At 40.9% G+C, this 14,792-nt stretch overlaps 1 protein-coding gene across 10 annotated transcripts in view; it reads right to left on the reverse strand.

Moving 5' to 3' along the window:
* Positions 1-14,792, reverse strand: part of LOC141772483 (uncharacterized) — a 75,375-nt gene that overhangs the window by 2,204 nt on the left and 58,379 nt on the right. For 9 of the 10 annotated variants that reach the window (XM_074643496.1, XM_074643492.1, XM_074643488.1 and 6 more), the window contains 22 exons: positions 14,097-14,268; positions 12,291-14,014; positions 11,234-11,363; positions 10,989-11,048; positions 10,745-10,788; positions 10,245-10,394; positions 8,741-8,803; positions 8,445-8,594; positions 8,247-8,354; positions 7,604-7,733; positions 5,864-5,980; positions 5,661-5,705; positions 5,486-5,565; positions 5,221-5,333; positions 4,719-4,902; positions 3,657-3,741; positions 1,967-2,112; positions 1,791-1,881; positions 1,489-1,637; positions 1,286-1,371; positions 1,111-1,180; positions 108-226 (listed from right to left, as the gene is read on the reverse strand). In XM_074643496.1, the coding sequence (XP_074499597.1) occupies positions 108-226; positions 1,111-1,180; positions 1,286-1,371; positions 1,489-1,637; positions 1,791-1,881; positions 1,967-2,112; positions 3,657-3,741; positions 4,719-4,902; positions 5,221-5,333; positions 5,486-5,565; positions 5,661-5,705; positions 5,864-5,980; positions 7,604-7,733; positions 8,247-8,354; positions 8,445-8,594; positions 8,741-8,803; positions 10,245-10,394; positions 10,745-10,788; positions 10,989-11,048; positions 11,234-11,363; positions 12,291-14,014; positions 14,097-14,268 (4,016 nt within the window). The remainder of the gene's footprint in view (positions 1-107; positions 227-1,110; positions 1,181-1,285; positions 1,372-1,488; positions 1,638-1,790; positions 1,882-1,966; positions 2,113-3,656; positions 3,742-4,718; positions 4,903-5,220; positions 5,334-5,485; positions 5,566-5,660; positions 5,706-5,863; positions 5,981-7,603; positions 7,734-8,246; positions 8,355-8,444; positions 8,595-8,740; positions 8,804-10,244; positions 10,395-10,744; positions 10,789-10,988; positions 11,049-11,233; positions 11,364-12,290; positions 14,015-14,096; positions 14,269-14,792) is intronic. The other variant, XM_074643497.1, reaches the window with a different exon arrangement.

Here is a 14,792-nt window from a genome sequence, read left to right on the forward strand (position 1 = left end):
CTAAAAGAGTTGACCACATTGAAAATGTCACAAGAAAAGTCTAATAATCTAATATGTGTTACAAGGGGAAGTGGCCTGCAAAAAAAATATTCTCCAGAAATGCTTACTGTTCCATTTCGGTGCACCACAGGTAGTCCTCTTTGCCGTTCATGGAGACAGGCAGTGGCCCAAGCTTCCCCTGCCTTATAGAGTTAGACTTTGTTGTGATGGTGCGGACTTTGTCGAACTGCAGGAAGAGACGACAAATCAGAATCAGGTGTTTTCTGCAGGTTTCTGTGGGTCAAGTTTTTCTAGTCATTAATAAAAAATACAAAATTAATTAATTAATTTATCAATTAAAATAAATTGCAAAAGTGTATAAAAGCGTAGAACATGATGATAGAAGTATATGATGGTCATTCCCATGCTCTATTATCACTCAAAAATTGTTTAGCAAATTTTGGGTTGATACTATTTGTTATAAAGATTTGGTGCTAAATTGAATCATTTTTGACCACTCGAGAATTGATAAAACTGATCAATAATCCCTCCAAAATACCACATTAAGACACCAAGACCTTGAGGAACACCATAGAAAAAGCATGAATACAACTGGGCTTATTGGATCCACAAGAGTCTCAGCTTTACAGTGATACTCAATTTATGCAAGCCCAAGACTGTTTAGGGACACATTTATACTGCATTCAAAAAAACTGCATGGTTTGCAAACACATATCTTGAGGTCACAGGTCAAGGGACCCCTTTTGAAAATGCCAGTTTTTCCTCACCAAAATTTTGCATAACTTTGTAGCGTTATTTAGCATTCTTTCCGACAAGCTAGCATGACATGGCTGGTACCAATGGATTTCTTCGGTTTCTAGTTTTCATATATCAGTACCTTCGCTCTAGCTTGAAAGCTCAGCCCGCAACAACCTCTGAAAGAGAATAGTGGCCGGACCCGCCAGCGTGCCGTTGGTAAATTTAAGACTTTTGAAGACCCTTTTAATACCACATAGAATGCCATATAAGACCTGTAGATATCCTGGTTACATGGTTGCTTCAACAACAACAAACTATAATAGCACTTCAAGCTATCATCTATCTAACATACAGCAAACTATATGCCTCTACCTTTGCCGAGCGTCCGAGTTCCAAACAATCCTGAAGGTTCACTTTGTCATCTAGAGACGTAGCGAGAGGTCTAAAGAGAAACACAGACGGGCATGTAAACTCAACAAATCTTTTGAAGGTATACATGTGAGAAGATGCATGAAGGAAGGGAATATGATTGTGTATTATTATGTACCTGTTCATGCCAGGGAGGTTTCCCCAAAAGTAGCGTGCTCTGTTAGCAGGACTGACTTTCACTGCATCAACAAGAATTGGATTACACTGAAAAAAGGAAGAACATAAACAATGAGCAATAAAGGTTAATGGTTAAGGATAATGCAGTCTGTTTCCTGCCGTTGGGCTTAGAGGTTACTTTCAACAGTGATCAATTGTAATCACCTCCAGGAATCTGCAGATATCTGATTTATCGTTGGCACTCATGAAAACGACGTTCTCAAACAACCAGAAGAATGGACGGTCCTCATCCTCCTTTGGTTTCAACAAGGTCAGAAGGCGGTAGAACTCAAAAAAGAGCCTTCCAGTGCCCTCTGCAGGACAAACAGAGAGAGATAAACAGAAAGCTATAAAGCGTGTGTAGAGGATGCTGAAAGCTTATTTTCTCCAGTATTTTATCAGTAACTACTGTTCAGCATGCACAACAACCAAAAATGCCTCTAACAAAAGTTTTGGAAGCTGCATACCAAATAATCCTTTTCGAAGAGGGTTGACCATGGACAGGTCGTTACACGGACTGCCTCCGATCAGAAAATCAAACGGACCCCATTCAGCCACCTGCAACACACAACCACAGGGTTTAACTTGAGTCCATATTTTTAGATTGTTTTTAGCCTCGACCGTTACTTCAGCTTGTACTCACATGTTTCCTTGTGATGGTTCGAACATCGTTGACATATTCGATCTTTCCCTCGTGCTTGACCATCCCCACAGCGATCGAATCTTCGCAAATCTCTGAAGCAACGTAGCGCTCGATCTTGAAGCCCAGGTCTCTGAGCACCAGGTAGCCTATCATGATGCAACAGTAGTTAAAAACAGGTTCCTCATAAGAAGAATACACACATTTTATGCAATCCAAACTCCAATACTGTTTTCCCATTTAACATTGTACTTTTGGTTCAGGTAACTGTCTGACTGAAGCTTCCAAAGGCTTCTCTTCAGTAGTATGTATACAGGGGCGCCTTCATATGACTCGAGGCCCCGGGGCTACGGACGTTTTGGAGGCTCCTCCCTCCCTTCCCAATATATCACGGCAACTTTAATTCAGAACCCCCCGTCAACGGATAGCAACAAATATTAAACGGAGTGCCCTCCTAATCAGTAAACAGAATACGAAACTCATCATTATAAGACAATACCTCAACTATAAGTCAAGACAAAGCTAGGTTATTGAGCCCAGTAGACCTGCAGGCACAGCGGCAACAAAGGAAATGGTATACATTTGTGGTGGGGGCTGGAAGGTCCTCTCTCAAGAAAATCAGAAGGTTTTTGAACTAAAACAATGCAATTTTACATAATTTTGGACCATTATTAGAACTATAGATGACACCCAAAAAGCTAAAAAACAAAACTTGCTATAACAATTATTTCATTATTTACACATATCACAGCTTTTGTCTGAACATTAAATTCTTCTGGCAATGTTTACCCTGTAAAATCATATTCTGTAAATGATCAATCAATAGAGCAGATTCAGAAAACTTTTGAATAATGTTTCATTAATTGTATTTATTCTAGCATATAGCCTAGACCCTGGGTTCCCAGCTCCAGACCTCCAGACCCCCTACCTGCTCCAGGTTCTCTCTGTTTTAACACACCTGAACCAGCTGATGCTCAGCCCTGATCCAACTACAAGGGCTGCTGAATTGCATCATGTGCATCTGGTGTGTTCAAAACATACATGTGATAAGTAGGCCTATTTTACTATCTCCTATTGTTGTGTTATTGATTTATTTTCAACTTCTCTTGGCCAATAAGCTGATGACAATGACAGCGGTGTGTATGGTAGATGGGCTACTGTGAAGACACTTGCATGTTATGGATACACAGTGTATAGAAAATTAACATTCAATCACAGAAAGCGACTTCTTGTACTTATTTGCTAACTACCTAACATTTATTTGGCACTCAATTAGTGTGTAGTAACAGTAGTAGTAACATTGTTTTATCAGTGCTTATCATCATTAGTAAACAACCAGTTCCGCCCTGACTTTCTAACAGAATGAGTAGATGACTCGCTATCATTGCGATATTATGTAGGCCCACTGATATTGCAGAACGTGAACATAGTATTGATACATAACAGCACCCTCTTTCTCGATACCCCTTCCTGTGGCATGCCGTGCGTCGGCTTGTCCAGCCGTATGATGGCATGGAAAACCCTGATATTTAATTATTGTTATTAAACTTGTGTCTCGCCCCCTGGTACTCGGAGGCCCGGGGCTTCAGCCCAGGTAAGCCTGCGCAATAAGGCACCATTGTAGACAAAACATCACAGAGACTGGATGAGTTTGTCTAAAACACAAGATTGTGACATAACATGATTAACCAACCTGTTGCAATGCCGTCAAAAAGCGAGAGCACCTTGATTGGTCTGCGCCGATCAGCGGGGATGGAGGGGTAAACTCTGTGAGGCTCCTGTGATTAAAAAAGTAAATAGACAACATTCAGTACCACTGCACCAATCATTTATATAACAGTATATTCAGCAATAGACAGTTGTTACAGTATATATCAGCTTTTTTTTTTACTAGTTAAGAGTGTAAAAGTGTTAAGAATGGAAGACTAGTCACTAGAAATATGATAAATCTTGACTGGCAGGGTGAACATAGATTAGTGCTGCACGATATTGGAAAACACTGACAATAATAACGAGTTAACGCAAATTCGTTTTCAACTCCACTAATTTCTTCAATGCATTGACCCAACTTGCAATTTTAAGGTGGTAGTGGGCTCAAAGCTAGAGTGAACATACTGGTATCATATGAAACTAAAAAAAACTAAGAAATCAATTTGTACCAACCATGTCGTAGTAGCTTACATAATGCTCCAAACTTACGCTAAATTTTGGCAAGGAAAAACTGGCATGGCCATTTTCAAAGGGGTCCCTTGACCTCTGACCTCCAGATATGTGAATAAAAAGGAGTTCTATGGGTACCCACGAGTCTCCCCTTTACAGACATGCCCACATGCAGTTTGGAGTAAGTCACAGTCAAGTCAGCACACTGACACACTGACAGCTGTTGTTGCCTGTTGGGTTTGAGTTTGCCATGTTGATTGAGCATACTTTTTATGCTAAATGCAGTACCTGTGAGGGTTTCTGGACAATATTTGTCATTGTTTTGTGTTGTTGATTGATTTCCAATAATATATATATATATACATACATTTGCATAAAGCAGTATATTTGAGTATTAAATACTTGACAAAACCCCCCCTTTAAGGTACATTTTGACCAGACAAAAAATGTGCGATTCATTTGCGATTAATCGCAGTTAACTATTTTAATTGATTGACAGCCCTATTTTTTAGTAATGTAAACTTGGTGAGAATTTAACTTCAAGCCAACATGTGAAATAGAAATGTGCACTTAGAGAGGAAAGTGTGGTACGTACAAACTCCATGGCACTGTTGTTGACAAAGAAGTCCTGAACCTTGACGCTCCAGTCTGGTCTGAGTTTGAGGTTTCCGTCGCACTCTGACGGCTTGCACATGTAGCAGCTCCATGGATCAATATCTTTCAGCTTGTCAAAGGTGCCCAGTCCCACCAGGATTTCCAGACAGTCCTTACAGAAACACCTGGGACAGACAGAGAACACCAGAGAACATACATGAGAAAAAAAACAGTACAGACACAAAAAACAAATGGAGCAGTTTGCATGAGTCATCTGAACGTAGGCAACAGAGAGTCACCAGTTGTCATTGTCCATCATTGCCATTTCTTATTATTTAGAAAGTTAAAATTTATGGAATGTGGACGAAAAATACCCATCAGGACAACCAGGAGAATTTTCTTCTTTTCAGGTAAGGACAACTGCCAATCTACCAACTGTATCATGGTTCCAAATATTAAAGAAATCCCACATAAGGTTACATTGACACCTGAGCAGTGTTTACCTGCAGCAGCTGGCGTTGCCACACAGAATGACCTCTAAGCCGGCGCAGCACACGGTGCAATACGACTGGTAGCCATCTTCATCGTAGCGATACAGTGTCTCTGTGAAGTTCACCTGCAAACAGTGACATGGTTGTTGTGCAGCATTTGGGATGTTAGTAGCAGCTGTGTTTCAGACGGAGGTTAGACATTCACAAACTGGGCTGTAATGGAGTAAAGCAGACCACATACAGTAGACAGAGATAGACCGTCGGGTTATTAGATTACCTTGCATTTCAGACAAAGACCACCTTCAAACAACGGGTGCTGCACCTCAATCTCAGTCGATCCACATGCCAAACAAAAATCTGAAATAACAAACCATGACCTTAAAATTAAGAATTTTTATATCAAAGACGATTTTAAATCACAAACTTCCTCAATACGTTCGCAAAAAACGTACCTCCAATTGTTTTGCCTTTCTCTTTGACATTTTCTCTTATTGATTCTGTAAAGTAAAATATTAAAACAGATCACAAATAGGGAAAAATAATGATGAGAATGACTTAAAAACCACTATGACTGAAAATTTTAGGTAACTTTTACTTTCATGAGAGTTTCTCGTCATTTTTGAGATCATTTGATCTGTTAAAAAATAATACGTACCTCTGTTATAGGTGATGACGGCTGCAATTGCCTTGCTTTTTAAAACATATTTCCTTTTTGCTGGAGGCTGGTAGTCAGACAAGGCAGAGTCAGAAGATTCTTGATGTGCAGCAGCATCTTGAAGACAAGAAAAAGATGGAATCAGGATGTAACTAAAAAGCAGGGAGTCTGTCTGTTTGTCCCTCTGTGTGTTATTCGCATATTCACACTTGGTTGGTGTATTGCTGGGGACCCAAGGACATGCAGTGTCTAACTTGGTGCAATTTGGACACCCGACATGTTCAATAATAATACATTTTGGATAAACAATCATGCAGCGCTCTGTGCAGCAGCAGGAGAGGGGCTTCAGGGCTCTGCAGACTGAGACAAGCATGTTGTCCACATCGGGCAGACCGCAACTCTGCGTCCGAACGGGCACAAGCCCCCGACAACGATGCAAGCAGTACTACCGGGAGGCTACCAGGAGCCAAGCAATCATTCCGCACAGCTGCAGCTCATTGATTGTCATAGGGATGCATCGATCCGACTTTTTCAGTCCCGATAGCGATACCTGGGCTTTGGGTATCGGCGGATACAGAGTATCGATCCGATACCAGTGTTTAATCAATAAGCTGTATGCCTCACGGAGTAAACAAAATGTAATAACTAAATACATAAGATATAAATTTACTGAATGGTTATTTATTATTAAAATAATAAATCGTACACCAGCAACTTGTAAAAATCTTCAGAATTAACAGGAATTACAATTCAGGTGTAAACATTTTTAATGCAGCAACAAATTGGTCAAAACTTAAACAGGAATTTAAATTCCAGTATACGATGTGTATAGTTTATAAACATAGAACTGAATTGAATAGATCGGCCTCATTGTCATCGATACCTGACCCAGCTTGAGTCAGTTATCGGCCCGATATCTGATCTAGTATGGCTATTGGTGCATCCCAAGGCTGCCGTTCACTTTATAACCGGACTCTTCTTCATTTCCCTGGAGTCAACACCAGTGGATAGCCAACTGGAAGCAGGATCGAACCAGAGTGTATTTCACCGGTGTGAGCGTGAGTAAGCTGCAACCGTGAGTAAGACGGTATCACCCCGGTGTCAAGACTTGTTACTGACTCATAACACTACTGTAATAACATTACTGCCAGCAAAATACCTCCACTAATTATATCCATACTTTATTATGGCAGTGGTTATGTCAAAGCAAGCAAGTAATACGCCTATTTGGAAATTGCCGCCACGTATTTCACATTTGACGTTTCTGACAGCAACAGCGACCTGGGTGTGTTCTTCAGGGGTGGAGTTATCTATTTGGGGGGCCCCAAGGGCAAACATTGTCTTGCTTTACTTTTCAACCTCTCTAATTTGTAATATTGATATTGGCAGTGGTAGAAGAGGTATGCCCACATGCCAAACATTGAGCCTGTTCTGAACAGGCATGTTTTGAATGGGCACTGCACTAGTTCCATCAAATTTCATGAAAATAACAAACATGTTTTTAAGAAGCTTCTTTTGATATATCGACTAGAAAAAGAAGTTCAAGTGAAATTGTTTATGGAGCCAGACAGACACATCTACAAACTGACAGAGCTAGAGCTAAAACGTGATGGCTAATTGTGGGTTAATGTCTAATATCTTAATACATATAGCAACATTGTCTGAACCGGTCTACTCCCTGAGGCTTTCTGTAAATCTAGTCATTAATAAATAAGTAAATGTTTAGAAATGTGCACGTACCACGAGGTATGAATCCTTCAGGTCCTGTAGGTAGAAATCCCTCAGAGGCCCATTCCAGCATCAGCTTCAGCTCTTTTTCTTTATTTCCTTCAGCCTCAGCAAAAGACTTAGCGCTTCGCTCAGCTGCCAACTGAAGAGTAGAAAAAACATTTACCGGCACAGTAGTAGACACATTCACCACGTTACATGACACATCTTTACATCATCACTCAGCGCGGTATGAAATCAGATTATGTTTCATTGTGGTATTTCCACTAGCGGTCAAAAATGTGCTCAGTTTGGTCCTAATCACCAAACCTTCTGATTACATCTAATAATTAATAATAGCCCCTGTATCCAACTCTCCACTTATTTGTTTCGATGTCAGTTGACTGATAAAGCTGCAATTACCTTTTCCCATGAAACATAACAGTGAGATAAAAACTAATTAATACTAAAATTGTTGCATTTGAATAGATGGAAACAGATGGAATAATGTGAAAAGTGGAATGGTATTGAATATAGGTTTAAATACCCCAGTTATTATAACAACAAACAACTCTGTTATCCATTATTCCAAACTCCTCTAACTGAACTGATAAAATACCATTAAAGACAGAAGGAGATTTTCTGAGTGAAAAGAAAATGCATTTTGGTTTCTTACCTCAATGATCTGGTAGATGGCTTCCTTGTAGACGGGCAAGCTGGCATAGGAATTTTTGCAGAAGCACTTTTTGAAGGCCCTGAATGTCAACAGACCCTCCGTATAGATCTGCAGCAGAAAACGATGACGATGTAAACATCCAATTCAACACGTGTGAAGTGTTTTCTGCAGCTCTAGCACATTTACTGTACTTCTAACCTCTGAGAACATCCCGTCTCCGAACCACTCCACCCTCCGCATACCCGGGGGACCTGTCTTGGTTTTCCAAGGCATCACCATCCCGGGCCACCAGGAAAAGCCCTTCACTTTCCCCCACACTAGCTCTCCTGTCAGAAACCCTTTCCCATCCTGTAGACGTAAAAAAATAACAACAAAAGCACCGATTATTCAAAAGTACTTTTCATCTAAAAGAAGATAATTAACAGATATTTTCATTGATGTTTGATCAGTAGACTACTGTATTGTGGGCTTTTTCCTGCGACTGTTAATATTACCTGGTAGACATGTTTCCGTCGTCCTCTTGGTTTGGGTTTACTGAATGGTGACGTCTCTTCTGCCTGGGAGTCAAACACATTTAAAACAGAGTCAAACATTTAAGTCAAAGACAAAAATAGATAGAAGAAACATTACTATAATTGCATTTGATGGTACGTATCACTCACATAATTGTTATTGATATTTAATTTCAGGTGACATGGAGGAGAGAAGCAATTGTCGTTAAGATATGAGCATTCGCTTTGTTCAAAGCAGCATAATATATGAAAATATAATGAACAATCAAACTGGAAAAATCCAATAACCAGAAAATGTCTTTTCCAGTGTGGTTTCAAGCTAAATGATCTAAATTGAATTAAAACGTGGAAGCCAGCAAAATGATTAGGAGGATGTGTTATCCCACTTATTGTCTTATTTCTAATTAGATTTGGCACCACGTGAACAAAGCGAATGATGATAGAGGCAGCACTGGATTCTGATAGGTGGTTACATGGTTCCAAGTTTTTCATTTGTTAAGCTCAGAATTTAAACGGCAATCCACTCAGGATGTGTTTGTGATGTCCGTCATCTCACAGAACAGATGTGCTTTCATTTGATGTTAAATGTATCATAACATGCAACAATGAATGAATCCCAGTTCATTTTAAGGTTCCCTGTGGTGTTTTAGGGTGCTTTCACAAGCCACAGTCCATTTGGCTGGTCCGAATCAGAGTTAAATTGATACTTTTGGTTTGTTTTCTATTTAGTCTGGTTCGCTTTCAAAGTGCACAAATCAAAGCGGACCAAATTAAAAAATATATTTGCTGAGGGGCGTGTACGTATCTTTTTCGTCTCGAGAGCTGCCACTTCTATGTAGGGAATCGCGGTCTTTGAAATATTGCTGTCGTAGTTTTTTCACTTTGACTCGGCACTGATCGACTGCGCAAGAATCCCTTCTCCAATTTATGACTTAATAAACGTCACTGTTTTTTGCAGACTTTTTAGCAAATTCTGTGTGTTCTCTCTCGGCCCAGATGTCAAGCAAACATCGGACTTCTGCAGAAGTCAAAGTCAGTCCTCTCCCACTCATGTTAACCTGTCGTTTACCTGTGTCCATCTCAACAAATGAACGCACAGGCAGCCTGGATTTTGGTTTGCTTGGAAATGGTCCGAGATCACCTCTTGCTAGCAGTCTCGGCCCGGTTGTTTTGGTCCCCACCTGTGTATGATTACTGCGTTCACAACCGCCCAAACGTACCGCACCAGGGGTTGACCTGCACCAGAGTTTGGTTAAAACGGATTAAATGTTGGCTTTTGAAAGCGCCCATAGACCTCTAGTAGATTTATTCAACCCTGGTTGTAATCATGCAATCAGATACTGATGTTAGTCATTGGGGAGGGTGCTCACATGTTGTAGTGTAAACCAATGAGTATTTTTTTGTTGTTGTTCTAATAGCATTTCAGAGGGTAGAGAGGCCAGTCTTGGCCCAGTGGTATTCTGGTAGTATACTTGAGTATACCTACCACCTCAGCTTTGGACTCCAGACCATTTTTGCTGTCCTTATCAACATCTACGGGGGTGGACCAGGTGCTAGCACCAGCCTGAAACACTGTACGGGCGTGTGGCTTCTGGCGCAAGCTGCTCTCCCAGCCAAAACCTCCCCTAAAGGCCATCTGAGAGACAACGAACTCATTACACACTCAAATACCATGCACATGTACACCAAAACACGCACACACGCCTTGAAATACGGGCAAACTGCACCTTATCATACCAGTGATTATGTTGGCCATACAGATGAAAAAATGAAGAGGTAAGTAAAGGGCAAAGGGACTATTAGTATGAGAGGGAAAAGAGCCACATATGAGGCAGCAAAGGTAAATGTTTCTTTGTTGTACTGGTCAGTGTAGTTGTATGTGTATAGGTCACAGTTTTTATGGTCAAATAAGAGACGAGTCCTATTTGTCATTAAAAAAATACAGCTTTTTTTAACCACGTTGCTTCTTCTCTGAAAATCTGTTACCTCTTTCCACGAGGTGCCATTCTCTCCAGGTGTACCGGCATTTCCTTTGGAAGGAAATAGAAAGTATTGTAGTATTTTTAAATGTTGAGATCATCACAAATATGATTATTGCATTCTGACATGTTAAAACTGGAATCCTACAGAATCCTGAACCTGGTGCTCATTACAAAATGACGAAAATGAATAACGTTTTACTTTTCTCAGTCAAAATGTACGGTGGGATTTACTTTACTACTGGACTTACCATGTATCTTTGTAAGGCGGACTTCACACTTCTTCACTGTCACATTAAGGCCATCCAGTTCTAGAAAATAAGAAAAGTGTAAATAACATGAGAGATCCAATGCATTGACATCTTATACCCTTCGGCTTAAATCATTTTACACATGCGTCATACAAATCACGATGATAGGTAGTTTATTTATCAGATTGTTAAATCAAGTCAGAAGCAAATTCCACTTTACCCTTACGGATTATTTTTCTTCTTACCGTCAGTGTGAACTGGGGAGTCCTTGCTGCTGATGTAGTCAGAGAGCATGCTGTCGGACGTGAGGTCACACTCGCTTTCTGTTAAGGCCTCACTCTCAGAGAACACTGCAGCACCTTTGTTCTCCAGGGCCTGAGACAGGAAATACAGTAAGTGCACAAAATTAATTAAAATAAAACATGTAAAAACTAAACATAAACACAGACAAAAGATGTTGATACAGCTTCTCTATGGGGCTCGGTATCGTTTGAAAATGTTCAATACCGATTCCGATACCTTGAATTCGATACCGATACCACAATACTTTGTGTGAATGAAAACGTCATAGGCTAATTAGTAGATCAACTCTGTCTCAATAAATGGCTAAAGCTCATTACTCTACTATATGCCAAATAGTAAATTATGTAAACATTCCGATTTCTCGAAATGTTCATTATGTAAACAGTCTATCATTTTGAATGACAAGAGGTATTAGTTCATTTCAAAACCAACATGTTGGCAAGTAAACACTCATTCTACCACTCTATTTTCAGTTAGCCTACTTTTCCAAATATTTATCAGTCAACTTTTTAAATCCACATGAACCACTCTTCACTTCGGCATAAATTTGATCCACTGCACAGCATTTATTTAAAAAGAAAATAGGTCACTTTTAAAGCTGGTTGCTGACAAGCAATGTCGCATTTAAAAGGGAATTTTTTTAAACGGCGCAATGCTCACTCCACATATAAAGCAGCGGGGCTGCCAACGATCTGTTTTAAACTAATATTCTCTGGTCAAATAGCAGAGGATATTAATGATTGTGTGAGATTTTAGCTGCGGCGCACAAATATAGAGGAAAAACTAGCCATACTTTGGATCGCATGTTGAAACATTTCTGATGTTTCTTGCAGGCAAAGGTAACATTAGGTCTTGTTTTCTTCTTTTCTAAGGCAATAGCACAATTAACGTCAAGCACAGAAATTATGTACTGTTTTCCTAAAAGTTTTTTGATACCGAGGACAGTCATAATTTGGTCGGTGCTTCCAATAACCCAATTCTACTCCTCTCTTTACATACCTGAGTAAAGGCCTGCTGAGCATCAAGGGGAGGGCAGGGGAGAGACAACAGGGTCAGAACAAGTTTCCTGAAGATTGATGTCGGCTTGATGTCCTTCAGTACGCTGGCCCAGTGTTTCTCCAGTGAAACCACTTTTGAGTTGTCCTTCTCTCCCTCCTCAGCCAGCTGATACTCAAGGAATTCACTTGTGAGCTGGTTGACCTCCTCAGGGGAGCTGCAGATTTCTAGCTTGGTCCCAAGCTCCCCGACCACTTTCTCAGTCACCTTCACTCTGTTCTGGGGGTTCAGCAGCTGAGCTATGCTCCTTAGCACCTCGTCACTTAGAGGCAGCTCCTCTGCAATGCAGCCTGTGAGTGCGACGTAGAAAGACAACACCTCCTCTTTTAATAGTGGCAGTGCATTTGTAGCCTCGGACTCACTCAGGAAGTCTTCCACAGTTTTACCACACAGATTGAGTTCAGGGCTCGACAGGTGGAATTTCTTGTCCTTAAGGATTTCGGCATTGCGTTCTTTGAGGAAGCGAACAGCAGCTTCAGGGTGAAGGAAGTAGGAGGTGTAGGTGCACAGCAGGCTACTGGCCTCTTCTAGGATGAGCAGCATATCAGCTCGGGCAGCTCCCTCCTGTGTCTGCAGAAGCCTTTGGAAACTGTGCAGAGGCTTTAAGGCCTGCTCCAGGAACATAAACGTTGCCCTGACTTTAGGATCCTGCAGCTGGGAGCAGATTAACATGGCTTTGTCATCGTCCTTGTCGCAAGACTTGAAGTACATTATGAGATCGGTCCATACTTCCAAGAGTTTTGTGACTAACTGGCTGAACTTAAGGCAGCTGGTGTTGAGATGAAATGATGGACTCTCCGCACTGATGTCTGAGCCAAAAAGAGCCTTCAGGTTGTCATTCTTGGTAGAGCAGGAGGAGTAGTGAGCATGGATATCTACCATCAACTCTTGAGCCTGACTGGAGAGCTGTTTAATCCCAGCATGGCAAGCATTATCAGCGATGGCGTACAGCCCTCCTAAGGCTACTATGTTCGGGCTGAGTTCCCTGAGCTGCGAGCAGATCTGCTCTGAGGCCGCGCCATTACCATCAGAATAAACAGCGGCAAGATTTTCTGTGTGTAACCCGAACTTCTTCAAGATCTCCACCACTGCTGCTGCTGTTTGATCTTCTGCACCATCCTCCGACTGAAGAGCATCCAAAAATCGGATGCGGTGCCTGGATGCTTCGACATCAAAAAACCCAACAAGAACCACAGAGACAGTGTCATCCTTTCCCAGTGTAGCCCCTCCATAAATGTATACACAGTACGGAGTGTGTTGGCAAGCGGATGTGATGTCTTCGGGGTACTGGGACCCCAGTTTACAGGCTGCAAAATATCTAGACGCATTTTCACCTTTAGCAGGGCCAGTGTAGCAGTGCTTGTTAATAAACCGAATAGCTGCATCGCTGCAAGGCAGCGGCTCAGAGCATTTGCCTTGCAGGCCAACACCCTTGTAATTTTGAGCCCTTTTCCTGTGTTTGTTTGTTCCCTCGTGTCGCCTGAGTTCAACAAAGCCTTTCTTAAATGTCCTCATGTTACTGTCGCAAGAACGGCAGTAGGTATATTGCTCTCCAACAGCACTATGGTCAGCCCAATCAAAAATAGCTTTCCACTTTTCAGTGAAAGGGAACTCTTTAGTCGTTACAGTGACATTCTCCTCCGTGTCTGATTCCAATTTAGATCCCCCTGACAAAGTAAGAGAAAACATTATTACTACACAATTACTGTATATGTGATGAACGAAACACAATGCACTGCCTTAAGTTACCTTTATGCAGTTCAGGAGATACCGCAATGGGGCTGATATCCTGGCTGTCCCGAGCTTTCAAAGGGTCGTATTCTTCATTTTTCACATTTGCCAAGTAGAAAGCTTTGAACCACTTCATGATCTCAAAGTTCCTTTGAGAATCCCCTGTTATGAGCTCCTCAACTGGAATAGTCTAAAGACAAGAAAGGACAAAATTTAGAAATCAATATAACTTTCAGATTGAACATCAGGGATATATTTAGGGATGCACGATTTTATAAAAATACCTAATTGGGATTATTTTGACTGATATTGCAATTGCGATAAGTTTTGCCATATTAGAGGGAATGATCATTTTTACATCATTATACTCCTTTTCATTGAAAAACATATTAAATTATTATGGTATGATTTTTGCAGGGATCTGTACCAAACAAAGATGTTTGTAGAAGAGTAGTCTGTAGCATATGATGTGTAGGCCAGGACATCTCTGCAACACGACAATAATTAATTTAGAATGGTATTTTGACACATATTCTGCCCTTAACAAATATTACGCCTCCTGCGATTTGAAAATTGCAGTAGGCCATATTGCGATGTTGATACAATTTCAATTAATTGTGCAGCCCTAGATATAGTTTAACATTTTAGGAAACATGCATCTTCTTGCTGAGAGTTAGATGAGAAGATCGATTCCACTCTCATATCTCTACACTA

This window comes from Sebastes fasciatus, chromosome 8 (assembly GCF_043250625.1).
Source record: "Sebastes fasciatus isolate fSebFas1 chromosome 8, fSebFas1.pri, whole genome shotgun sequence".
In the NCBI taxonomy this organism is placed as follows: domain Eukaryota; kingdom Metazoa; phylum Chordata; class Actinopteri; order Perciformes; family Sebastidae; genus Sebastes; species Sebastes fasciatus.